At 39.9% G+C, this 27,764-nt stretch overlaps 1 protein-coding gene across 1 annotated transcript in view; it reads left to right on the forward strand.

Annotated features, from left to right (window-relative positions):
• COL3A1 (collagen type III alpha 1 chain) overlaps window positions 1-27,764 on the forward strand; it is a 69,748-nt gene that overhangs the window by 21,051 nt on the left and 20,933 nt on the right. Inside the window, exons 2-24 of the mRNA XM_065413703.1 lie at window positions 2,319-2,530; window positions 4,977-5,030; window positions 5,692-5,799; window positions 8,692-8,754; window positions 12,862-12,924; window positions 13,541-13,594; window positions 14,951-15,004; window positions 16,194-16,247; window positions 16,423-16,476; window positions 17,162-17,215; window positions 17,838-17,882; window positions 18,144-18,197; window positions 19,235-19,279; window positions 20,782-20,835; window positions 21,695-21,793; window positions 21,958-22,002; window positions 22,123-22,221; window positions 23,728-23,781; window positions 23,948-24,055; window positions 25,306-25,359; window positions 25,465-25,563; window positions 27,023-27,076; window positions 27,497-27,595. Coding sequence (XP_065269775.1) covers window positions 2,319-2,530; window positions 4,977-5,030; window positions 5,692-5,799; window positions 8,692-8,754; window positions 12,862-12,924; window positions 13,541-13,594; window positions 14,951-15,004; window positions 16,194-16,247; window positions 16,423-16,476; window positions 17,162-17,215; window positions 17,838-17,882; window positions 18,144-18,197; window positions 19,235-19,279; window positions 20,782-20,835; window positions 21,695-21,793; window positions 21,958-22,002; window positions 22,123-22,221; window positions 23,728-23,781; window positions 23,948-24,055; window positions 25,306-25,359; window positions 25,465-25,563; window positions 27,023-27,076; window positions 27,497-27,595 — 1,679 coding nt within the window. The remainder of the gene's footprint in view (window positions 1-2,318; window positions 2,531-4,976; window positions 5,031-5,691; window positions 5,800-8,691; window positions 8,755-12,861; window positions 12,925-13,540; window positions 13,595-14,950; window positions 15,005-16,193; window positions 16,248-16,422; window positions 16,477-17,161; window positions 17,216-17,837; window positions 17,883-18,143; window positions 18,198-19,234; window positions 19,280-20,781; window positions 20,836-21,694; window positions 21,794-21,957; window positions 22,003-22,122; window positions 22,222-23,727; window positions 23,782-23,947; window positions 24,056-25,305; window positions 25,360-25,464; window positions 25,564-27,022; window positions 27,077-27,496; window positions 27,596-27,764) is intronic.

The raw sequence follows: 27,764 nt of genomic DNA on the forward strand, positions 1-27,764 counted from the left end.
AGGGACCAGTCATAGGAGGAATGCAGATGAGAAAGAGACCAGGAGTGTCAGTCAATAGAAGGCAGGGAGTCTGAGAGGAGAAGGCATGGGAATGGAGGGGAGTGAGAAAGCAGAAGGAATGTGGGGTAGAAAGAAACTATGGAGCCAAGAATAAGAGGGAGGAAGACGGACATCAAGGAAGATGGAGGGAGCGGTGAGAATGAATTATGGGCAGGGCTGGTTCCAAGTTTTTTGCCGCCCCAAGCAAAAAAAATTTCCCGTGCCCCCTGGCCCCGCCCCAACTCCGCCCCTTCCCCACCCCATTCCAACCCCTTCCCCAAATCCCCGGCCCCGCCTCCTCCCCCGGGTGCGCCGCATTTCCCCTCCTAGCCCTCCCTCCCTGGCGGAGAAGCGGAGCGGCGGCGCGCTCGGGGGAGGAGGCGGAGGTGAGCTGGGGGGGGAGCGGTTCCTCTGCCTCCCCCAGGGTTACTTCCTGCGGCCCTCCCTGCGCCCCCCACGCCGCAGCTCACCTGTGCTCCGCCTGCTCCCTGAGCGCGCCGCCGCCGCTCTGCTTCTCCCCCCTCCCTCCCAGGTTTGCCGCAAAACAGCTGATTCGCATGGCAAGCCTGGGAGGGAGGGGGGAGAAGTGGAGCAGCAGCAGCGCGCTCAGGGGAGCAGGCGGAGCAGAGGGAAGCTGCGGCGGTGGGGGGCGGTTCCTCTGCCCCCCCAGGGTTACTTCCTATGGCCCTCCCCACGCCCCCCATGGCTGCAGCTCACCTCCGCTCAGGGCCAGCTCCTGGCTTTTTGCGCCCCAAGCAAAAAAAAAAGGAGCCGGAGTGCCGCCCCTTGGAAAGTGCCGCCCCAAGCACGTGCTTGGAGCGCTGGTGCCTAGAGCCGGCCCTGATTATGGGAGTGGCAAAAATGCATGGGAGGGAAAGAGAAACTCCAGACAGGAACTGGAGGGAGGAGAGACAGATCAAGGTGGGTGAGCAGTAATGGAGAACAGAGAGTACACTGGAATGCAAGCCAGGATGGAGAGGTTTGGAGGAAAGAGAGAGGGCAGATGGGGTAGGGATAGAAGTTGCCATAAACTCTGGCTCAGTCTTGTACTCTATGAGTAGAACCACTGAGATATTTGATACTATTCTAAGTTGCTCATATGACATCAGTGGTACTTCAAGGGCATACCTATGAAATATACGTTTAAAAATATATCTGGGGTTCTTATCAAATCTATTGAGAAAGTAGCATAAGAGGGTGATGAATACTGGTAAAGTTATGTATACACACACACTTTTTGTATTGATGAAAATTTAAAATGGTTATGTGGGGTTAGTTTGGATTTATGAAAAATGTAGCGCTAAGTAAGTACGGAAAGTTGTTATTGAAAATAGGGGATCCAAGGCAAAAGCAGACAGGCTTTTGCTGTAACAATACTTGAGGGCAACCATTACAGAAAATAAATAAAATGAAATACCTTAGGTCACTGTCAGGGATGTCCAGCTGGGTTTTCTATGTTGTTGACAGAATATTATGACTAAAGCTATGTGCATAATTTGTAACCAAGAATCTCTTCAGATACTACAATTACAGGGACTGTATCAGTACACAGACAGATAATTAACTTCTTTTTGTATTTGTGAAATGGCTTGGTCTTGGAAAGACTGTGAACGACCTGAACAGTTTTTAAAGCAAGAAACTCCATTTTTAAAGCAAAAATGTTCCTTGTTTTTTCCATAGATAAACTTTCCTGGAACTAAAGAAAGTTTCACTTATTTGCTACAGTGAACATGGATATTCATTTTAAAAGCTCTCCCGAGCCCAACCTGCCAAGTGCGTTAAACCAGTCTGTGGACTGTACGTCATTTTCAATGTGTGAGGAGACTAGAGAGTTTTTTCTTTTTACTGTAGATCTTTGTGTATGCATGTGTGCGCACGTGCACTAAAGTGAATAGTTTAACACTTTGGACCCATTCTCCTATTTATTGGTGCTGTGGCGCTCTATTGCAGATTATACAATCACTCTGCCCGGGGGACCTGATCCAAAGGCTACTGAAGTCAATAGACTCTGAATGATTTCAGTTGGCTTTGGATCAGGCCCATAGAGCTTCCATTGATGTCAGTGGGATTATCACCTGGAGATCTAGTGCAGACTTTGCATTTCCCAAAGCAGATCTCTAGGGTGGTTGGAGGAGAGGAGAATTTGGCCCTTGTCATTAATGAGACATGTTTAAAATAAAATCTCCAGGTTTCAGTTTCATTTTCAAAATCCCATTTGAAGTATTATTGAGCATTGGTGGTTGCTACACATCTTACATTTTCTTTCATTCCTTTTCCAGTTATAGGGGCATGTACACATCTTGGGCAAGTGTACGCTGACAGGGATGTTTGGAAACCAGAACCATGCCAAATCTGTGTGTGCGACTCAGGAGCTGTTCTCTGTGATGACATCATCTGTGATGATCAGGATATAGCAGACTGTCCCAACCCAGAGATTCCATTTGGCGAGTGTTGCCCTGTTTGTCCACGGGTAACAACAACTCGTGAACCAGTAAGTGTAATCTGTTTCTTTGAGACATGAATTGTCCTTGATCCATATTTACCCAAATCATTTGTCCATCCATCCATCCATCCATACTTATGTATTTTAAGTACTCTTTATTCAGCGTAAAGCCTTTAATATCTGATAACTGTTAAGGATGGGCAAACCACTTTGGATGAAATCAGAACTAACCTAAACCTTCACTAAAACTTAACCAACCCTTTAATAAAGTTCAAAAATCCTTTCTCCCCGTTACTTTTCCTTTTCTTGCATCTCTGTATTTCCTGATCCTAGCAGAGGATTGGAACCAGAAATGATGATAAAATACAGTGGAAATGTTGTTCTTGCCATATATTCCATCCACTGAAAGCAAGAAGTTCCAGTAACCTCATAAGAAGGTTTTTCTCACAAGAATTCTTGCTTAATTTTACAAACGCAGAAGGTTCTGATCAGAGGCAACCCATGCCTGCCAATAGTGGGGGGGAAGGGGCGGAGTGAGGGCAGCCAGCTTCAGCAGTGTTACGAGTATGCTCAGTCCATGTGAGTATGCTCAGTACAAGCTAAGCAGCAAATCTGGGGTGGAGGGGCCGACCCTGCCCACCCCTCCTCCCACAAATCTAGTTCAGATCAACTTCAGAGAAGGAATGAAATGGTAGGTGCTTATTAGTAATAAAGCAGAGCCACAAAATTTGGGCTGTAACTTTCCCAAAGTTCAGTGTTGTTAGGATCCAGAGTTCAGGTTCAACACGTTCTAATAACACTTGCCAGCCACAAAGCTCAGATCCAGATCCAGATCTAGATCCAGACTGAAATCTTCACAGCGAGTGGTGATGTTCAGATGCAGGGCTTTGATTCAGGCCCATTTCTCTGTCACTCATATCAAACAAAACTTCAGAATCTTTTGAGAGTCAACCACCAATACTCTGATGCACAGAAGTTCTGCAAACAACCTATTTCTGACATAATGCTCAGTTTACATGCATGAAATCAAACAAAGCCTAAGTGTGCAAACTAACTAAACTAAGCACTATTTATAGCACCATGTAAATATTGTAGGCCTAATTTGCTTCTCACACCAATCTTACATGATTGTACAGTAACTCCATTTTCTTTAGTGCTGCTGTTACTGATTTACTAGTGTAAATGAGAGGTCAGTCAGGCCCTACCTATTTAACTTATCATGAACCCATGTTTAGAAGACAACATTATTTAAAAGCAGAAACAACAACAGTTTAATCAGCTTGAGCTGATAAATTTAATAGTTTTGCAGGTTTTTATTACAATCAGTAATAATTGTGTAGAGCCTCATCCTAAATTTCTGGCTCAAGAAAAACTCCTGCTGAATGCAATCAAGTATTTTCTGGGTAGGAATTAAAGGAATGGGCCCTTAAATTAGTAAAATGAATTATTGAGGGTTGTGCATACATAACATTTGGATATTCATTTTAGATTAGCGTCCCAAGGCAAGGGGAGAAAGAAAGCAGACAACGATTACTTTAATATATAGGGACATATTATGCCCTGGCTTACAACATGTATAACGCCATGAAAGCAAGTGGGTTTGCACAAGGGTGTGAATGAAGGCAGAAAGTGTCTTATGCAGACATTTAATTGGACTTTATCATGAGATTTCCGCTGATTCCAAGTGTAGGCTGTCTTAAAATGTTTAAAGAATGGCTGGCTCCAGCAATTACACAGCTTTCTACTTTCTCATCTTGAGTTCTTCTTTGGCTCCAGTGGTTGAAGCTTGCAGTTTTTGTACTGAAGCTCCTAAGTTTGAGCCCTATTTGATTAGCTCTGTGGCTTTGGACCATAAGGGAGCTGTAGGAGGCTTCCATCAACCCCCCTTCTGCGCTATACATGAGTCATAAGGCTACTGTGGGTCAGGATTGGGCATAATGAAACTTCACTCTGTAAAGTCTAAGATTCAGATCAACATCCACTGCTACAGTTAGAAATAGCACTAACAAAGAGGCCAATAATCAGCATCTGAGGATGTTGAGGGTCACTGATAATTATGTGTTGAAAGTCAAATAAATACTTTTTTTCTGGGAAATGAGGCTGAAAAGATTTGTCTGTTATTGATATGTGAATTTAATGGATTGGAAGGAAACAAGAAATATATTCCCCATGCGTCTCCATAGTGAAAGCACACAGGGTAAAATCCTGGCCCCACTGCAGTCAATGGCAAAGCTCACATTGACTTCAATAGGTCAGGATTTCACCCACAGCATCTGTGTCAAGAATGGCCAAGGGTATGTCACATGATGGATGCTCCTTCATTTGGCAGTAGAAACATAGTTTTAAATGTTGATGTGGAAATGACCAATTTAGTTTAGTACAGCTGTATTTCCATTGTTGTTTAAACAGTTTTTCCTACCTGTTAAATATGCTGCACTTTATCAATACTTCTTGGTTTGATTCCTTTGTATGTTTTATTGTTTTGTTTTTCTAGACTACTAGAACTCCTCCCAATAATAATGTTGTCAAAGGCCAAAAGGGAGAGCCGGTAAGTGATATCAGATTCTTCAAATAAATTTAAAATCACAAAGGGCCAAATCCTGCAAAGTGCTCTGTGTCTCATGCAAGCTGGTGAGAAACCTCAACTCACGTTTATGTCTTCATCATGGAGGATTGGGCCCTAAGATTATTGGACTCTGTTGGCCAAAATCTGCTCATAATGTAAATTCAGGATAATCCCATTTGCTTCAGCAGAGTTACTCCGGATTTATATCAGTAGAAACAGAGAGGAGAAAGGAAAATTTGGCCCAAGGTGTATATAAATTTGTAATCTTTTTAAGAAAGTTTCTGCACAGTAGAAAGAATCCTTCTGTGCTTCATTAACAGTGTTCCTTTTTATACGGAACTGTCAATCTATTTTTGAATATTTCTAGCGTGTACAAGCCAGTCACTTATAATCAGGCTCAACAGGCAAAGATGTTTTTCCTTGTATGTATTTTTGTACTTCCTCTTCTCTACTTATTTGAACTGTAAACTTTATTCACATTTAATAGAAAAAAAATCTCTTTTACAATATGCACTATCATATGGGGCCAGATTTTACATCTGTTAACTTCAGCCTGGGCAGGATTTGGTCCGTGATGCACCAGATAGCAACATATTGAAAGACAAATACAAATATTAACTCTTGTCTATTTTGAACTTTCTAGGGTTCTCCTGGAACTCATGGATCACCTGGCTCCCCTGGACTCCCAGGCAGTCCCGGCTCTCCTGGCCAGCCTGGGGTCTGTCAGTCGTGTCCCTCTATAAATGGAGGAGTAAGTCATAATTATTACATTTAGCTCTGAAGGTGTTGCTTATAAGCTCTAAGGGTGAAACTGTCACCCGCCCTACATGTAGGGTGGAATATATTTATTCCAATGTTCACCCTACCTGTGTCATATGGGTCTCTGTGCAGCAGGAAGGCTAGCCTGAGTAGGGCTGATACTTCTGTTCTGACATGGATGGGCTCTACAGATGGGTAGGGAGTGGAAAAATCTTGATTCTTCCTCCTACCCTCAAAACACCAGCCAGCAGAGATGAGCTGGCACTGTTAGCCCAAAACAGATTAACTATGGTCTACACCAGGGGTCTCAAACTCAATTTACCTTAAGGCCAGGGCCAGTCCTCAATTCCTCCCAGCGGGCCAATAATGTCACTCATGCTGCCCAGAACCCACCCACCCCCAAAACTCCGCCCCGCCCCCCAAAACTCCACAGGGAGGGGCCGCCAGACATGTGGAGCGAACAGGCAGACACCGCTCAGCTCCGCTGTACTGCTGGGGCCCCGGGCCATTTTAAATCGCCTGTGGGGGGAGCGCCCAGGAGCGGCAGGTGGAGCCAAGGGAGAGACCTGGCCCCAAAACTGTTGGAGCCCCGCGGACCACATTGGGGAGGTTCGTGGGCCGCAGATGGCCCGTGGGCCACAAGTTTGAGACCCCTGGTATACACAGATCAGAAGATGGGCTGTCTGTAGATCCCACCTCCCCCCCGCATCTATCATTGTGTGATTTATTAAGACAGAGACAGAATAAGATGTAACACACAAATATTTATTATGCCACTAGTCAGTAAACTAGACAAGGATCCCCGCTTCAGACAATAAACAACATAAGCAAGACACACTCAGTTGTTAACAGTTACCAGAGCATGAAGCTCAGAGCCCTTGAACCCCCTTAACCTATGGATGTAAAACAGAGGAAAACTACAAAAACTATTACAATATCATATCCTGAAGACAGGGACACAATGATAAAAACCGACAGGGATAGTGGTGAAAATCGGGGGCACTGGACACCAAACAGGAACTCAGGAACTGGGTATTCTTCTCCCTCTAGACAGGTCTTCTGGGCAGGTCTTCTCCCTCTTGGGCAGATCTTCTCCCTCCGATAGGTCTTCGGTGCTTGCCCACGCAGTCTCTGCTTGACCTCATAGTCCAGTGCATGTATGTGCTCACTAATGGTGTGTAGCAGTTGAGTGCAAGTATGTTAATAGAAACCAAGAATCCAAAATCCTATGAGTCCTGGTCCCTCTGGGGCTCCTGGCAGCTAGCTGAACTGAGTGGGACACTGGCTGCCACTCAGATGGACAGCCCTGAGTGACGGGCCTGCCACTCACTAAATAACCTGCGGTTGCTAGGCAGATTATGGCTGTCACATGACTCTAACTGCCCTGACCTTTTACCGCCTTAATTTGAAAAAGGCTGAAAGGGCACTAAATCATCTGAAGAGAAGGGTATCCAAGATGAAGTCTTAGCTGTCCTTTTACAAATCCAGGATGGACATTACATAAAACAGGTCAGAAACAGATTTTACCTAACATTTCCCCTCCTTGAAGATGTTATTGATTTCAAATAACTGTCTTCACACCTGTATTGCTCAAGCGACAGGTACTCTGGAGAATCTAGACTTGTTAGCTATCTTTCTAAGCTTTAACTTGACCCATCCTATCACCATGAAAACAAGGATAAGGGTAAGACCTTGAATAATCAAAATAACCAGAAAAGGATGCAGCAAAATTTGAACTTTTTACCACTCTTTTTAACACTCGCTCAATCTGTGCAGTGGAGTGATGCACTGATATCAGTAAACTCTTGCCCTCCTTTTCCAGGTCTTTTACTAAGGCTTCTAATTCTGGATGCTGTATTAATTGCTGTAGTGCATCGATGTTGACCCCTATGTTCATAGGATCAACAAGTCTATACAGTTGATAGTCTTTAGTGATGGTTTGCACATTTAACTTCTCAGATGTAAACATAGTGTTGCATCCTTGTACAACAAGTGCAAAACATAGATAGAGATTCACATTTGGATAATTTTCAACAGGGTAAAAGAAGTTCACAAGGAACTTCCTACAAAAACTTCTTATACGCAAACAATTACTGTTGATCACAACGACCTGAGACTGGTTGTCTTGATGGGGTTCCAGATTATAATGACACTTGCCCTGATCGCTATTATGGCAGATATGGGGTCCTTGATAGACCTCTGTGGAACATATATATCCATGTTCCTCCTTCCAGACACATGCATCTAGATTGACAAAGTGATATTCCTCTTGCTCTCTGAGTGCCCACTTAGGGATATCTATGGATGCCATTATGGTATTATTATTCCCAAGGGGATCAGAGGATATACCCAATTAGTGCTGGCATTAGCAATAGTTCAGACGTGAGCTGTGATTTCTCTTGAGTCTGGATTATAAACAAAATCCAGCTTCCTTTGACCTCTATGGAAAAGTCTCCTATTGACTTCAGTGGGGTTGGACTAGGCCAATAGAGATGTGGTTTCAAGAGAAAACTTGGGAACAAGATCAAAAGGAGTGACCCGTGCTCTGGTAAGATGTTACCTGATAACATCTTGCCTGGGGATAAGAGAAGAGAGAATGGAGAAAGGCAGTTGGTTTCCTCAGATCAGGCAGATCTGTAGTACAGTACAGGGTCAGCTGTATAGGCAGCTAAAGTAATTCTGATCACCAGGCTGGGCGCAAAGAAAGATGCTATAAGGGCTTCCATTTGGGATGACTTTTGAAACGTGCAGAATTGTAATTGTTAGAACATTGCTAAACAGCTTATATAAATGAGTTATTTCCAATACAGTGTGCCATATGAAGTGTGTATGTTGCCTGATTTGATTTATAATGGACTCTCTTGTTTTGATATTTCTGTTGCAGAGTTTTTCTCCTCAGTATGACTCCTATGATACCAAGGCTGGTCCTGGACAATATCCACCTCCTGTAAGATAGTAACCTTTTCTCTTTCCCTTTTTTAAGAGCACTTTTTCCTTTTGTAGATTGTATCTTGGATATTTATGCCTTTCCTATTGAACAAATAAGGTTATTTATTGAATTGCTGACTGCAAATGGAATAAGGTTTAAGGCAGAGTTTGTCCTGGAAGTATCATTCTAGGATAACTCCAAATGTATAGATTATATGAAACTGCATTGTCGCTTCATCCTTTACCATTTTTTCTCTTCATCTCTCCATCCCATTTCTGGATCTGCACTCTCTGCCCTTCCTCCCAACTGATTCTCTCTCACACAATACCTCTTTCCTTATTTTCATCTCTTCTCCTTTCTATATTCTCCTCACCTTTGTTCCCTGCCTCTTCCATTTTCTACCTCTCATTATTCTTCCCCAACTGCTTTTCTCTCCTCCACCCTGAATGCTTTTATCTCTCCCTTCCCCTTCTTCTTTCCGACAGCATTCAAGACCATTCATGCTCAATATAATCCTCTATCCCAGTTTGTATTTCCACAGTTCAAATATTGCTCTATGGCAAACCAATATATTCCTTTTATTGTCTTCCTTTCGTCCCAGATGCAGCCAGAGCATCCTACTGTGTTCTTTGTTATCCACAGCGCTTCAGACTATGCACTAAGGATGCTGAATCTGCCCATTAGGCCTGGCACAAACTTTTCAATATTTTTTTTATTAGATCAAACACATGTTGGATGAAACAATCACATGTATGAGTTACTTCCTTCATAAAGTTCATCTAGAAAACATATCTGCTTAATTTTCTTTTTATGTACTAGGTTTGTAAGGTCATTCATCACAGCTAACATGGAGTGTCCTTACAACAGTGATATTCCATTGATAGATACAAGTGCCTTCTGACAGAGTCATGGAATACTGTGCAATCTCTAATGGACATTGTGAACTATTATCTGAAATTGGTTGCTGCTTCATTAGCTACAATCATTATTTCCTAGTCTACATAAGAAGGATTGTATGTCACATGGTGTACCAGATGAAAGCAGCACCAAACAAACATGTTATTTCTCTGGGTTCCATCAGATCATCGTATTGAATGAATGGTAGACTTCTTTTTACTGAACTGCAGTTCATTATTTTCTCAGTTTTGTTTTCTCTCATTTGTTTCTATCTCACTCATTCGTTCATTCGTTCATTCATTCATTTGCAGTTCCTTACAGATTTTACTCACAGCTTATCATATCATCTACATTCTGCTACTTGGCTTCCTAACATGAGATGTGCTGAACCACAGAGATAACAGAGATACACTGTAGTTCAACAAACATGGTTTCTACACTGTATTTTGGCATTTATATTAAAGAACTTATATTTCTCATATATGGTTCACTGGACAAGGGGCATGTTTTTAACCTGATTGAATAGCCTACATCAGGGGTCGGCAACCTGTGGCACATGTGCCAAAGGTGGCACGCGAGCTGATTTTTAGTGGCACTCTGCTGCCAGTCTGGGGTTCCGGCCACCGGCCCCGTGCCAGCCGGGGTCCTGGCCACTGGCCCCGCTCAGCCCACTGCCGGCCTGGGATACCAGCCGCCGTCCCCACTCACCTCGCTGCACTATTATTTACTTTACATACAATAATAGTTTAATTATATAATATAGACTTATAGAAAGAGACCTTCTAAAAACATTAAAATGTATTACTGGCACTCGAACCTTAAATTACAGTGAATAAATGAAGACTTGGCACCCCACTTCTGAAAGGTTGCCGACCCCTGGCCTACATCCTTTGCTGTCTGTTTTTGCCATACTGTGTCCTGTCAAATTGTTTTACACTGCATCATAGAATAAACTGATGTGATGTGAATAACAGACACATCTAAACATGCTATTCTGTATGTATTATAAATCTCAACAGCATTTGATTTTTGTTTTACTAAATTCTTGCTGTTAATTCAGGTAAATACCTAATCCAAGTAGTTGGAAAGGGTAATGGACTTAACTTTAGTTCAAATATATTTTCCTTATAGGTGGTTAACCATGACTGGTATTTCATTATCCACACATCTCTCCACCATTGTTATTACTATGTCCTTTCACTGCATGTTTGTTGGTCTTTTAACGGTACATGTCAATTTCTCCTCATTGGCTTTCATTTCCCTTACATAACTGTTCTCTTACTGTTTCTCTGAACCAACCATATTTTACAGCTAAACAATTCCCATTTATTCACAGTTTGGAGACAATGCTAACAAGCAAATGTCATTCTTAACTATGGATTTATTTCCTCAGTGTGTACTTTGAAAAATAACATGTTTTGTTCAGTTTGTAGCCACACATGGATGCAGCACCAGTCCAATTTCCTTTCATGTTAAATTAGTTCTAATAATCATACATGTAATGATATGAGCAAGTAGACTGACACAGTTCAAAGCCATTAGGTATACTTTATGATTGAGACACAACTACTACTGCGATTTTCTTTATCAAATCTGGACAAATATGTGAAATAGTATTTATAGTGGTTGGATTAATCTACTGTAGTGAAAATGAAGTTGATGTGAAATATATTTCCTGTGTTGGAAATCATGGAATATTACCTGTTCTGTGGGATATATTATCTATGCTGTAAGTCATAGAACATATTTCCTCTGCTGTGGAATATATCATCTATTCTTTACATCATGGAATATTTTTCCTCTGCTATATAATATAGAATCCATGCTGTAAAGCATGGAATATATTTCCTATGCTATGGAGTATATTACTTCTGTTATAACTCAGATACGCCCACTGTATTGACTCTACCACATCAACTAAAGCTTAACTGAAGAATTTTTTTTATTTAAACAACTGAATGCAGGTCTAGCAAAACATAAGCAAAACTTGCAGTTTTTTCCTCATGTTGCTGCATGCTTCCTTGTTTGTTGCTACTTAACTTATAGGTATTTAACATGCAATATTAACATACTTGTAATTTTCTGGGACTAATTTTGCTGTCACTTGCACCAGTTTAAATCTGAAATAACTCCACTGAGTTCACAAGAGTTATTTCATACGAAGAGCAGAATGTAGTCCACTATGTCCTTTGACTACCCCAGATGTCATTTAATTTTTATGGTGTAGTATTGTACCACTTAAGAAAATCAGTGCATTGGCTAACATTCATGAATCCCTGCCAAGTATCAGAAATATAAATTAAACAGTTAGAAGTCCAAAAAGGTGTACAGGGCATAAACCTTTTCACAGCATGAAGGTTATGTTGCCAAAGCACATCCTGCCCTAATGGATTGTACATGTGCATGTAATACCAAGCATACAGAGAGAAGAAATTAGCATCTAACAAATGCTGATTTTACTCTCAAATTAGTTATAGAAATCCAAAAGTAGCACAGGTAGAATAACCTGCAGGTTTACTGGCACCATTTGGCTCCACCATACTGGGGCCTGGGTTTAGGAGCCCTCTTGCACCTAACTGTGTCCAGACTAATATAACTCATTTGCATTGAGGAGATGAGGTCCTTGGGTCCATTAAGGAAGCTGATACTCTTTTACCCTAGGAATATTCCTTGCAGCAGATTTATGAAATGTCCTTGGTACTTGCCTTAGAGCAAGTGGTTTATCCTTCATTTTAGCTGGACAAAAGGCATATAACAACATCCTTTTGGGGTTTAAATGTCTAGAGGAAAGAAATATTAACCTGGAGTAAAGGGGTGGAATCAAAAGGACCCCCTTCTGAATCAGTTTAGGCAGAGCCTTTATTGTATGACTGCAGTATGCCACTGCAAAACACCAAACAAATTTGATTTAAGTCTTTCCTGGAGAGATTGTAAATGCTGGAGATTATGAGCCACAATCAAAATACACTGTACAGTCATACAGTGAAAGTACATTGTCTTTCTGCTGGGTTTCTCTAAGATACTAAGGTTAAAATTTATTACAGTTCTCTCATTACTGATAGGAAATTTTCCACCATCTCTACTATATTTCATTGCAGACTTCTGCTCTACAGCAATAGGCATCTATACTGAATTGTCTTTTATTGTCATTCCTGCCTATGGTTATGATCCTAATAACGATTATAAATAGATTTTGATTTAATTACTATTTTTATATATACATTTTAGCAAGTTCCAGGAATGCCCGGCCCACCTGGCCTGCCTGGCCCACCTGGTCAACCAGGCTCACCCGTAAGTAAAATTCAGTCTTGCTATGTACATCTTATCCCCTGAAATATACAGCCCCTGTTCTCTCTCCTTGAATTTGGGCACGTTTTCAACCAACAAATCTAGATGCTGAGAATTTTATGACTATGTTGTGTTCTTTTATTGGTCTGTAATATAACCTCAGGAACAAATGACTCAATATCAGATTCTGCCCTTACTTAGACCCTATGCATTCCCACTGAAATCAGTGGAATTATATGGCATGTAAGTCGACATAGACTATGATCCCTAACGATGCTTAAATTCTAATTTTACTTATGATTCACTGATAATGCTCCAGTCTCTTAATTCATACATAAATTTAACAGCCCTAGTCATCTAAAGTGAATCTGGAAATTCCAGGGCATGTACAGCAATATGCTATGAGCTTTGGGTTTTTTAATGTGGATTTCCATTTAGTGGAGTAGTTTCAATCCATATTGCACAATTGATTATTTGATCCTGTCAGTTTGCTTCCCTCTGGTTGTTCAGTAATTGTTCTGGGTGAATTATTTATTATGATTATGAGGGTATTGCAATATGTAGCAACCTCCTGGGGAAAAAAACAGTGATTTCTCAGCTGTGTTCTTCTACATATCAGGGTGGTCATGGATACCAAGGTTCCCCTGGTGAGCCTGGACAACCTGGCCCTTCTGTAAGTATCACTTTACATTACTATGCACTTAAAAGTCATGTTCTTGCAAGCTGTCCATAGACATACGCTTACCTTGCCTGAGTAAGGACATTAGGATTGATCCCTTAAGAAATGAATGGTAGAAGGAATATAGTCTATGCAACTTTATTTGTTCAACCTTTAAAACAAAGAAACAAGTCACACCAGACTTTTCAGTAGAATGTTAATAATCCATATGAATGCATGTAGGAAAAATTACTACACTTTGGGTCTGATCCAAAGCCCATTGAAGTCAATGGTAATCCTTCCATTGACTTCAATGGGATTTGGATCAGGCTTTATGAAAGGAAGACCTGCAGAGAAGCAATTCGCTATGTACATATTCATTATAGACCAAATTCAGTTCTATGGTGCACTAACCATTAGGGATGAGCAGTATTTGATGCAAACCATTTTTGCTCACGAAAATAGAGACAATTTTGGAAACCCTTAGAACCATTAAATCCATTGCAAATTCTCCTTTTCATTGCTGATCAAATTCCTCTCCTATTTGGCTGAGATTTATCCATTAGTTCACACATTCAGATACAAATCTCTCATTTCACTCCTGTGGGCTCACAAAAGTGACTGGAACTTGATTAAACAATCTATGACATTTAGCTAGTTACTGCTTTTCATAGACCTACCACAAATAGTAACAGGAAGAATATATCTGTGATGCATTTAACATTTATGGAATAGTTTAAACCCACATCAGCTGAATACTAGATAGGACAAAAACCTAGGCAGGGTTGAATAGAGGTCTAAAAATAGTGATTGCATACATGGTGATGCTGGTAAATCCTTTTAGCTGTGTTGATTTCAATGGACTATGCCAAATTACACGCCCAATAATCCTTTTAATCCCTAGAAGTGAAAGTCCCCCTGCTCCAGTCAGAGTGGGCATTAAGCAGTAAACTACATGAGGGTTTAGGGATGGAATTAACCCTGCTATCTATGTGTTGCCTGTGTAGCTGCAATGCATTCCCTCCTTGGCCACTGTTCCAACTCATGGGCAGCAGGTTTCTGATTCCTGGATCTACATAGTCACAAACTTATGACCCACTAGTCCAATTCTGCCCTGTTTTGAAACCCTTCTGCACTGGCTTATTTGGAGCCATAGAGAGACCCACTCTGTGGAGTGCAGTTAGTCAAATGCCCCTTTGTCCACCCCTGTCACATGGGCCAGACCTCCCCACTGGGTGGATTTAACCCTGAATGACTACCCACTGTATTTACCAAACCTGTGTATTGCAGCTGTGCGAATAGTTCATGACTTTTTAATACAATTTTTATTTGTACATGATGGAAGGAAATTCATCTTTATTTTGTTTTCAGGGACCTCCAGGACCCCCAGGATTACTAGGCCCAGCAGGTCCCCCAGGAAAAGATGTAAGTTCAATGTTACAGTATGTAATGGAGGAGGATCAAAATTCCTGCATAGTGTGTCTCTATGGTACACAAAGCAGTGTCTATTGGTACCACTCTGTTTAAGTATCTTTCAGGCTATCACATGTAATCCCCTGATTTGTACATTTCATAATATGTCTGTAAAAATTTGCTCTCGATTAAAACTTGGTATGAAATGTCTCCTTGCCAGAGGAGTTGTGACAATCTCCGGCCCCTTATTACACATATCGTAAATAATACGTAGGCACCATAAGTGAGGTCAGGACTGAGTGGCTGATTTGACAGTTGCTGTGAATTACTTTGCATTGGCCAGTTTTAGTTGTAAACCATAGTTTAGTTTACTATTTGTGGGTTAACAACTTGGAGTGTCTGTGCTTCTATTGTAGTTCCAAGCTTTTATGTTTGTTTGGGGGGGTTGATCATTTCCCCAGAGTGTGCTAAGGAGATACATTGATTTTTTTTCTAGATCCCAATATGCAGCCCTTCATATTTGTCACCTCTATTTTATGCAAAGATCTTACATACTTGACACCTGGCACTGAACTCATTAAGGGCCTGATCCATAGCCCAGTGCAGTCAATGGATGACTCCCATTAAGTTTAATGAGGTTTGGATCAGGCCATAAATAGACAGGCAGTGATAAAGATAGGATAGAACCTACTTTTGATATGTGCCTGAAATCTTGTTCTGAGCCACATTAACTTTGAATCTTTGGGAAATGGGTTCTATTGTCATGAAAGACCAGGTGTTGGCTCACAACACCAGATAGATTATTTTGCATGGCTATCGTACAGAGAGACACAATCAGTCAATAAAAGTCTTTGTCCCTTTTGACTGTTTCTCTATGTGTGGTAAATATCAGAGGCATCATGAAGCTTCTGTGATGCCACCATTTCTACAAAGAATAGTGTGGCTAAGACTGGAACGTACTCCTTGTTCATCAAAACATTTGATGAGAATGGATCATGAGCTGTGACGGGCTTCTAATGTAAAGACAAAATTGTGCTATGAGACAGATTTCACCCTGGCATAAACTGATGTGACCCCCTCCACCCATTGATGTCAATGAGAGTTGCAGCAGCTTATTCCAAGGTCTGTTTAGTCCTGTATTACTAGTTCTTTGCCAGAAACTGAAGTAGTAACAGAGCAAAACTGTTTATTCTGTCCATAGGGAGAATCTGGAAGACCAGGCAGAACTGGTGAGCGTGGATTACCTGGACCAGCGGTAAGAAAGAGCCCCCGAGAGAGCTCTTCTGAATGAAAAACCAACTTGTTATTGATTTTGCATTTTGTTAACAATACCACCAGACTGACTATGCTACTTAATATATATTAGTTTATGTGCTTCATTACTCCGCCATATTTGTAATTTACATAGTCTTTTATGCTTATATGTTTAGGGCCACAAAGGACCCCCTGGTATGCCTGGATTCAATGGAATGAAAGGTCACAGAGTAAGTATTATTGTAAGAGTATTTTTGAGTGAAATACTCCAACTGAATCATTATGCAACAGGCACAAGCACTCCCCTTTGCAGAACTTTTGGAAAGTTCAGATCTGAACTTCACAACTGGCTCTTCTCTCAATAATGGGCCTTTTGAAAATCTAAAACCCTGGCCATGAACACCCTACACTTAGGGAAAGTTCTGATCTGGTTCAAAATGTGCCCCTTTGTCCCATCTCTGCTTATTTAGATTTACCATTGAGTTACCATTAATACTGACGACAAATAAATTACCTGGAATGTATTCTTAACTACGAGCCAAATTTTGATCCCCATATTTACATTGTTGAGCAGTTACCCACATGAGCAGTCCTAGTGAAATCAATGGGACTATTCGTGGCACTAAATTCTCACCTATGTAGTAAGGAGTTCACAGTCTATTTCTAATCATGCACTGATCATCTTTTGCATTTTTATGTTCCTGTAACATTTTACAACAGGAGTCGTTAAAGCTATTTTGATTTTCTGGTGTATTACTATTTAAACAAATATAAGCCATTTTCCTACAATGTAAGATTTGTTGTTAGCTTTTCAGGTTAAAAAAAAAAAAGGATGCACTTGAAGTTCAGTATTGATCAAGGATTATCAGGGTTTCAAAGTACAAATGAAATGTATGTTATTTTTGGTTCCCTTAGGGCTTTGATGGAAGAGATGGCGCCAAAGGTGATAGTGGTGCGCCTGGTCTGAAGGTAAAGTGACTTTGTTGCAGCCTCTAGAAAGTATGTAATTTTACTCTGAATCAATAACATAACTGTATTTTGCATATTTGCTTCTGTAAAACCACTTACGCTTTTTAAGTCCTGGCTGATCATGTCCATATAAATAATCAGTTACTCTAGGGGAGTCTGTTGTCTGCAATTGCAGCATATCTCATCTGATTTTATAACAGTAACAGACAGAAAAGATGGAGATTCCCATGACTGAAGAGTATGTTCAACTTTATTACTTTAAATAGATGCTTTACTGATACACTTCAGGCCCAGTTCACCTCTGTGTTACACCAGCTTAATGCCAGAGTAACTCAATTGATTTTAATGGAATTACAGCCATGTAGAACTGAAGTAACACAATGATGGATTGGGCCCCAAGCCTTTCTGTTTTAATATTTTGTGCCTGAGGTTGTTGAGACTTCTCAATCCCCATTGACTTCAGTAGAATCTGAAGAAACTGAATACCTCACAGAAGATGTTTAGCTTCTCAGAGGATTGGGACCTTGCTTGTTACTGTGTGTCATCCCTACAAGAGATCACTAATGAAATATGGTAATAAAGGTTAATTCTGTCAAAACCTGATATTCTCTTTATATAACAGGGTGAAAATGGTCTTCCTGGAGCAAATGGATCACCTGGGCCAATGGTAATTTTTTTCATTATCATTTAATTAGAAGTTACAGTAACTGATACTTTTTCTGCTTAGTATTTCTTACTATCTTCAGCTCTCTTCTGACTTCATTCCTTAAGAGCTTGATCCTGCCACCCTTTACACACACTGAGTACTACTTACCCATGCAGACAGCTCCATTGAAACATTTCTAAGCAAAATAGTTTTCTTCTTGTTGTTTGTTACATGGTGTTTTTGAAAATCCGTCGTCCAAATTAATAATTGTATGTTCTTTAGGGTCCAAGAGGTCCAGCTGGTGAAAGGGGAAGATCAGGATCTCCTGGTTCCGCTGTAAGTAATTGGAACAAAACTACAGGATTGCTATTATTTCTGTTGCATGACCCAACAGGTGCACATCATGCTTCATAGACACACAAAATAAAAGCTCCCTGACTCACAGAGCTTACAGTCTACGTTAGATGTAGTACAGCAAATAGTGTATAGGAGGATATGGCAGAATATATAGTTTCTGCAAAATCGTCATGAAAATTTACCAGCCAAAGATCAAAGGTTGTAGTAAAGGGCATACAGATTTGCTACATGCAATGTGTCCTTAACAAGTTCTTCTTTATATTGTATGCTAATATATTATACTTTGAGGGTATAAGTTCAGCCAACAGGGTGGGCAGGATGGAGTAGAGGTCAGCATTGGAAGACTAACTAAACAAAGTGACTGCTGTGGAGAAGAGTGAGACTGTGGTGTCCCAGCTTGGACTAGAAGGGGAGGTCATAATTAACGCCAGCTAATGCAAACAAGTCTCAACCTAAAATATACCAGAACAGGGACTGTTTATGCTAGTGCACAATGTACTGAGCAATGAAGATGTCTGATACATCTACAGCAGAGGTAACAGGCCTTAAATCATTGTTAGTTCTTTTGTGCCACATTTTATTCTTTCTCTGTGTTTGTAAGCTATAGTCATTCTAGAATGCATGACATTTATTGCTGTCTTATTTATTTAATCTAAAGTACAGCTCACACACATTATGTTTTGCTCTATTAAGCATGATTGCTATGCATTAAAGAATTAGTGGTGTCTAATAACATATTTCCTTGTATACCACTATCTTCTTATTACAGCAAAGTGCATGTACAATTGATAGGCACCTTTTGGATATTAGTATTACTACTACTACTACTATTGTTATTTAACATAGTAGGCACCCATACCTGAGGAATTGTGTGTGCCATAATAAAATATATAGGAATGTATGGACATGCAGAAACATGGTTTGAAAGTCAATATCGTTGTCCAATATCAAAATCCTTGGCTTTTCAGCCCCAAAGAGAATGTATAGTAGGTGATTATGTTGTATTCTTTTGGTAGGGCGCCCGTGGTAATGATGGTACTCCGGGAACATCTGGACAACCTGTAAGAAACTTAATTATTGTTTTCCCTTAACTATTGTATTGCTTAACTATTTTTCTCTTGCCCATGTGCTTGATGGGCTACAATGCCACCCTTTAATTGGACATGGTTTGCCTTATGAATAGTGTCTTAGGCAATTATAATTTTAAATAACTTTATGCTTGCTATTATGATTGAAACAAAAAACCTTTATTTTTGATGAAGAATAAAAAGAAAATAAGAGAAATCATGATCCTGTAAATCAAAAGGATGTGTATGTATATCCAAGCTTTTCTCTAATTATTTACTGACGAAGATAATGGAAACTCTTTATATGGGCCAAATTTTGAATGAGTTCATCATATAAGTCACTCAGCCCTAGTGCTAGATCATGATGTCAAGCTGTCTAGAGTAGCTCATGAGCAAGAGTGCCAACCTCAGGGCAGACTGTCAAGGAGCAAGGCACAAACCCCAAACTGGTTGTATGTTCTATAATTAGATTTCATCAACCAAGTAACAAGTGTGAACTCCTGTCTATCTTGCCTTTGTGATAGATTGACCCTTACACCTAAAATCACAACAATATTCTGGATACTCCCAGTCCCAAAGGACCAGTCATTTACTCCAGGTCAATTGTACCTCAGATCTCAAACCAAACACAATGCTCGTAGCCAGTCCTATAATACTAACTAAAGAGTTATTAACTAAGAAAAAGAAATAAGATGGTTATTTACAAGGTTAAAGCAGGTAAACAGACACACACAAATAAGATACAGTCTTAGGTTCCAAAAGATAATAGTAGTTGCTATAATATGCAAGCTCTATATGTCCTTTATGGCTAGCACAAGCCAAGCAGTTGGTGATCCCTTGCTTATGCTTAGAAACATTGCCCTCTCCAAATTCCAAGCGGCATCATGATATAGTTCCTTTTTGTCAGGCATTTTTATTCCCTTCCCCCAGAGTTCAAGCTGATGGGATGAGTTCACACGCAAGCCCCCTCTTCATGAATGTGGGGGAGAACAATCAACAAAGTCTTTGTCTTTTGAAGCTTCACAATGGCTCATTTGGTTTCAATGGGCCATATAAACCATGAGTTAGCCCAACTCATATAAACCATAAGGTAGCCCAACATTTTTATTTTTCCAACTACTTAGAAACTGTAATAGTAGCAACCATATTCTCCTCTTTTCCCTCTCACATGCTTTCATTCAAGTGATCTGTTAAAATATTTTGTGCAATATCATCTCGATAGTCATACTTTTCAAATTGAAATTATTCAGTTACAAAAACATCCACATCTGATTGAAAATGTACATTGAATAAGGGTAACTAAAGTACAGGTGTGATATTTTAAAAACAGCCACATTTCATCTTCTAGAGTATGACTCATATTTCTTGATATTTTGCCAGATGTTTCTTTTTTCACGACAGAAAAAAACTCTCACAGTCAGGTTTATTTTCAAATTAAGTTTCATTCCATATGACCTTCACCTCTTGTAATAATAACTTTGCCTTCTTTATTTAAGGGTCCCCCTGGCCCTCCCGGAACTGCAGGATTTCCAGGCTCTTCAGGTGCTAAGGTATCTATTTGAAGATCTATTTCACCATATGGCATATGCCTCACTGTCAGGCCGCTATCACATTTCTTGGAGGTCTATAGCTGATGTATTTTCATACACAGAATTAAGCAAATCATGCTCACTTCACTCTCACAAGCACTCCCATTGCAACCAATGCATGTGAATGCTATGAGGATTTGTCCCCAGGCCTGGAACATCTCTCACTTCTGCATATGTTTTGGAAGTTTCTCCAGGATATTTTCATGCTGACCTCTAGGCACATTTACAATACAAGTAATAAAATAATCCAATGTGAAGCTCACCCCTGTGCACATCACTGTCCTTGTAACTGTTGATTTATTTGCCCTTCTCCTTTTTTAGCCCTTCTTCTCTGGAGCATCTCTGTGCTCCTCCATGTTAAATATACAAATTATGTGCTCTTTTTTATTTCTTTTCTTATGTTAAAAGGACTAAATTGCAGTCTTGTTCCTCTAATGAATACTGTAAGGTGCAGGATGGGACTTTGGCAACTAGGTAAAGGTACTCTGATGCATTCTACCTGCATAGGAAAGAGACAGACACAATGCCTTATAGTGTATGAGGCAGAATGTGCTTTCTATCACTCTTTAGAACTGCATGAGACAATATGCAGTATTTCAGCAAGTGCTGCCCAGCACATATTGCCAAGTTCTAGCTCGCTGTGTTCCCTTGGATCAGTTACCTGCCCCTTTGCTCAGGATAGGCTAGCGTCAGCATTCTGCCTGGGTCCAGCAAAGGTGCACTGGCTGAGGAAGAGGTAATGAGGCTAAAATGTTAATATTATCCATTGGGAGCAATACTAGAGTGAGTTCAATTTGCTCTCATACCATCTTCTTCATAGGGTGAAGCTGGTGCTCCAGGTTCCCCAGGCTCTGATGGTACCCCTGGACAAAGAGGAGAACCTGGTCCACAAGGTCATGCTGGTGCAGCTGGTTCTCCTGTAAGTAACAAACATCACATAAGTCCTTGGAAATGTTGTGCTGGTTATACAAACATATTGTTATGATTACTGCCATACAAATTTGCAAATGTTTGCAAAATGCTATGGAATTTTTGGATTTAAGTACAATGTTATAGCATTGATTAATCATTTCTTCTTTCCAGGGCAATCCTGGAAGAGATGGAAACCCAGGTGGTAAAGGTGAAACGGTAAGTATCCCACCAAATTGTCATTTTTTGCTATGTTATTGGTTGGGGTTACAGTTTTGATTATGCAGTATTCAGTAATGCCATGCTTTGTTCATATTAGTGTCCTTCAATCCTACACAGGGCCCTGCTGGTATTCCTGGTGCTCCTGGGTTGAGTGGAGCCCGTGGCCCTCCTGGTCCAGCAGGTATTAATGGAATTCCCGGACAAAGAGGCACGCCAGTGAGTCACCAACATTCTTTTCATTACTAAGAGAAAACAAGGGGATAAATTCCCTGTCACCTACAACAGTGCAAACCCATGAACACCAGTGGGGTTGCACAGGTATACAGGGAGTCCTCAGACTTATGACACAATTCATTCCTCAGAATTGCATTGTAAGTCAAAACATTGTAAGTCAAAAACGCTTTTCCCATAGGAATCAATGGTAGGAAGGGGGGATTGGTTTCTGAACCAAGTCTTGATACACTGTTTTCACCACAATAACCCAGTTTTTTTGTACTAAATGAATTATAAATTAATAATGTTGCAACATCAATGTATTTACTGTGCACTGTATTCAAATAAACACATAAACTTACATATGCTGCTCAGAATGCCGGCAACACGGGCTCAGAAAACCAGGGCGAACGGCACACGTGCTGAGCCTCAGCCAATCACTGTTCAAGCTTTCTGATTGGCTGAGCCCGGAGCCGGGAGCCAATCAAAACAAGCGACAGCCCTACCTGGCAACAACCTACCCTCCTGATTCAAAGCCAATCAGAAGCGACCCCTTTCCGTTCCATACCAGTATAATGCAAGTGATTTCAAGCAAACTTTATGCAAATCGAGCATCCTAAGGGCGAAACAGGCAGTCAATTGAAAAGTGATGTAAGTGGCGTCCGATGTAACTCAGGCGTCGTAAGTCTGAGGACTCCCTGTATGTGACAGAAGAATATGGCTTAGGGAATTCTGTTAGAAGCCTTCAGACATTTCCCATATATTTGAACTTGCCTAGTCAATTCTACCATCCCTTTGCTATTGTCTATTATAATTATCCAACCAACAAAACAGAAAAACCACAGCAAAGCAAAAACTTTGGTAATAATAATATATTGCAAAGCCATAGTAAAATGACTGATTTTTGTCCACCATAAATATTCCAAGTATTGAACCTTATTGACATAGTTATATCTCACTTTGGGTTGTAGAAGGATGTATCTGGATGGCTACTCAGATTTAGACTCACCCCATTCATCCATTTCTAATTGTTACATATAAAAAATTTCATCTTTTTTATTTCTGAATTTCCTTGGGCCTGCCCCTATGAAACCTACTCATAGTGTGTAAAATAATTATTCTTGTATTAACATTGAAATTAACGTGCCATGTCCTGACAGAATTACTTCATAATTCCTCAAACCTTATTAATGCAAATTTCCATTGGCATCAAGCAAAACTGACATCAAACTCCCAGTGATGCAAAAACAGAATGAAACCTAGGGTTTGACCCAATGGAAGCACTCACCTGAGTATGGGTATACAGGATCATATCTTTTATAGAGAGGATGTATAACCAGCTCCAGTAGGAGTCTTCCACTTCTGTTTCACTCCTGTGAACAGATAAACCATAAAAATGAGCTGACAATTTAAATGCTGAGAGATATATTTCTTATTATTATCGTTATTTAACAAACTACTGAAATATTCTGTTATGTAGAAGTGGTAATGGAAGTGTGTTCTGTTTAGGGTGAACCTGGTAAGAACGGTGCAAAAGGAGAGCCAGGCGCACGAGGAGAGCGTGTAAGTGATTTTCTAAATATTCTGATTTCTTTAATGCATCATCATGTTTTACAAGCTTATTAATAACAGGCCAAATACAGTCCTTACCCCAGCCAAAACTTCCATTTAACTCAGCGAGTTTTGACTCCACACAATATGTTTTCACTTGTTCCTGCTTTGTCACTAGGGTGAAAATGGTATTCCAGGTGCTGGTGGTCCTCCTGGTGAAGAAGGCAAAAAGGGTGCTAATGGTGAGCCAGGCACAAATGGGTTACCTGGAACACCAGGAGAAAGGGTAAGCCACTCCAAGTCACCACACTGGGTAGTTAAATCATATGTCACATACCATGTACCAAAATCTGGGATTCAAACTTTGAGGAAAGTCTGAATCTAGATAGATATTGAACCAAACTTCCAGATGTGAACATCCCACATATTGGAAAAATTCAGATCCAGATCCTAATCTAGATCTGCTCTGTATGGCTTGGGTCTTTCCTTACTTTATAATACATTAAAGTTATTCTTCTTTTGATAGCTAGAGGGTTATTAATCTTGAAAAACTGGTGTTTCTACCCAAGATTTTGAACCGAATAAGAACACAAGAGAACAGAAAAGTATAGTATAACATGTATGAAAGACTCCAAAGACAATCCATTTACAATTTGTAGAATGACACTCCATCAATTAAATTGAATTCCAGCAGATCAAATGAACATGTCAAAGTTTCAGCTCTTGAAAGTGAAATTAAGGCTGATTCATCCATATTCAGGATAATTAGTTGATTCTTCTGCCAACAGTCTTTTAAAAATTAGATGCTACTGGTTTGTATAGAGTTTTATCATGGATTAATTATTGAAATAAATTGTTCCAGCATCATCAACAAAGACAGGCCACCTAAAACAAATTAGAATTGAGATTGATTCAATTTTATATTCACTAACTTTGAAAGTATTTTGGAAAGTTGTGAGGAAATCAGAGATGCACAGTGAACAAAATAGGAGGAGGTTGAATGCATGAGTGAACTGCAAATGGAATGTTGTCTTAAAACAATGCAGACAATAGTAACTAATGTCATCAAAACATTGCAACCAAGAGGCCTTCTTAAAGAATGATAGAGAAGGAAAATCATTTTTCAAGGCTGAAATATGTTAATTTTTTACCATGAATTTAAGGATAGGGCCTATACCAATGCCCATTGAAGTCACTTAGAGGACTCCCTTTGACTTCAGTGGACGTTGGATTAGACCCAAAGTGCACTGTGCATACAGAAAAAGGATCTTGAATCTGTACAGCCAGGATGGAATGTCATCTCCATCTATCTCCTTCACTGAATATCACTAAAATATGAGTAAATGTGGTTGGTTGAGAAGCATCAAAGTTTGTTATTACAACATTTAAAAATATTTGGATCTATTTGTGTGAACAGAACGTTGCACACGATCTTTCAAGAAACCAGAAGATGTTTTTGATTGTCTCTGTTACATAGGTAGACTTTGCCTGTTATTTGATCCACAGGACTAAAATGTCTGCTCTCTTGCTTGGCAGGGTACCCCAGGTTCCCGTGGCATACCCGGTAGTAATGGACTTCCAGGAGAAAAGGTACATGCTTTCCCAATTTCATAAAATCCATTATAATAATGATCATTTAAATAGCTTTATTTACTTATTGTGAATGTCCAATGTCCTTTTAAAAAAAAAATTAAGGGTCCTGCTGGCGAACGTGGTAGTCCAGGCACTGCAGGTCCAAGAGGAGCTCCAGGAGAACCTGGACGTGATGGTGGCCCTGGTCTTCCAGGAATGAGAGTAAGAGAGAACATTCTTTTAATGTGTTATTAAGATAATTTGATGATAATCTTTATTACAGGTGTCTGAGCTGGTTTGCTACAGCAACCAGGGCCAAAGCTCCAGTGGGATATCAAACCTTTTTTGAGATTTTCAATCCATGTCAATATCTATTTTATGTATTTAATTACTGGTAATTATATTTAATTGTACACCCTGTGCACTTTGTGGTTGTGGTTAAAAATGGAACTAGAAGTGCAAAAAATACTTCAAGGATGCTCCTTCTTATGGGATTTCCAACCCAGGTGTTGAAGCCCAAGAGAATTAAACAATCTGAATAAATTTTGGATAAGTATTCAGACTTCTAGGTGCTTAGCTAAACCCCTGAACCTTTGACTGTTTGCCACCATATCTGAATTTCAATTAGTTCAAAATCCTTTCAGTACATTTTGGTGATTTTCAAAGCAATGAGTTAAATCCTTTCCTCAGTGCGTTAGGGAGTGTCTGAAGTTGAGTATTGCATACTTAGGGTTGTAGTAGCCTCCAAAGCTGCCCTCGTGCCCTTCCACAGAAGTGTATTTGGTCAGTGGACCATATAATACCAAATCAACCAGCACTGACCTGCCCCACTCCCACAACATATCTCCACAGTTGGGAGCAGGAAGACTATATGAAGCTGCACTCCGTAGGATGGAGGAGGTACCAAACTGCTCAGGTTACAGCATGGCTCTTATAGGATTTGACTTTATATAAACTTCCATTGGATAATTTTATATTTAATCTAATTTTATATAAAATATAAAATTTGAACATTATTTTTTCTGTTACGAAGCCTTTAGTATTTGCAAAAAAAAATGCAAATGTGCTGTTTGGTCTTTGGCATATAATATGTGATGCCCACAGACTCAATCAGATAGAAGTTATAAGGCATTAGCCATAAAAAGCACAATGTGCTATACTGAGAATTAGTGGGTACTGGTGACCAATATTTGTATGTTCGAAAGTCAGCAACCACTGATTTTCCATACAGGCTTATGAGTTATTACATTTTACACACAGTAAAATAGTTTTTATTGGAAATCAATGTGACTTTCAGACATATAATGTGACATATATCATATATTTGGTAAACTGAAGAGCAAAGCCAAAGTTACTAAGAATGTGCTATTAAATGTAGTTGTTTGTAAACAATAGGGACTTAATGAAAATGCTTTCATTGCCTACTTTAATTTTAGAGTATGATGATTGCTTTTTTAGTGCCTAAAGCAACTTCGTTCCCTCTATCGAATATCACAGAATGGGCTGAATCCCTACTAAATGAATTATTGATCAGCTAGTCCTTTGTAAATCCAATGGATTTCTTTAGTGAGCCTGAAATGGGTTTGTAAAACTAACTGTAAATAATGGTGTCTCTATAGAATGTAATCTAACAACATTAGTTTTTTCACTAAAAATTAACGTACTTTTTCTTCAAATGCAGGGTTTGACAGGAAGTCCAGGAAGCCCAGGACATGATGGCAAACCCGGCCCTCCAGTATGTACATGGCACAAATATTATATGATAGTACTCTCACTGGGCTTGCCTTTGATCTCACTTAACACCATTATCACTCCGTTGGAGTCCTGGTGTGAAATGTAGGTGAGATCAGAAACAAGTTCATTAGTTGTATTCTGTGTTAATTTTACAGTGACCAATTATTCCGTATGTTTTTCATTGTAACCGCACTGTCCAGACCTTGTTATTTAACATTACTATAAACACTGACTCCTCTTCCATGAGAGTTTAAGCACAATTTAAAAAAATCATAAAAGTATATTTCAAATGAAAAGTTAGCCAAAAATAGCATAGTCTTTGCTCACCTTTTAATTCTTTCATTTGATTTTTTTAACGTTTCTCTATTGTTTACATAATCATTTGTTTCTTCTAATGGTCACTATCTCTCTCCTGCATCAGGGTAATCAGGGAGAATCTGGCCGACCTGGCCCTCCAGGCCAATCAGGTCCACGAGGTCAACCAGGTGTGATGGGTTTCCCAGGTCCTAAGGGTAATGAGGTTAGTGTAATTCCTTGACTTAAAAAACATATACTTAATGGGCCAGGTCCTCTGCAGTTGTAGATCAATTTAGTTCCATTGACTTTGATGGTGCTATATTGATCTAATTCTGCAGATGATCTGGCCCTATACCTATGAAACTCTCATTTTAGCTAGAGGTTGAATTAGA

This window comes from Emys orbicularis, chromosome 11, assembly GCF_028017835.1.
Source record: "Emys orbicularis isolate rEmyOrb1 chromosome 11, rEmyOrb1.hap1, whole genome shotgun sequence".
NCBI lineage: Eukaryota > Metazoa > Chordata > Testudines > Emydidae > Emys > Emys orbicularis.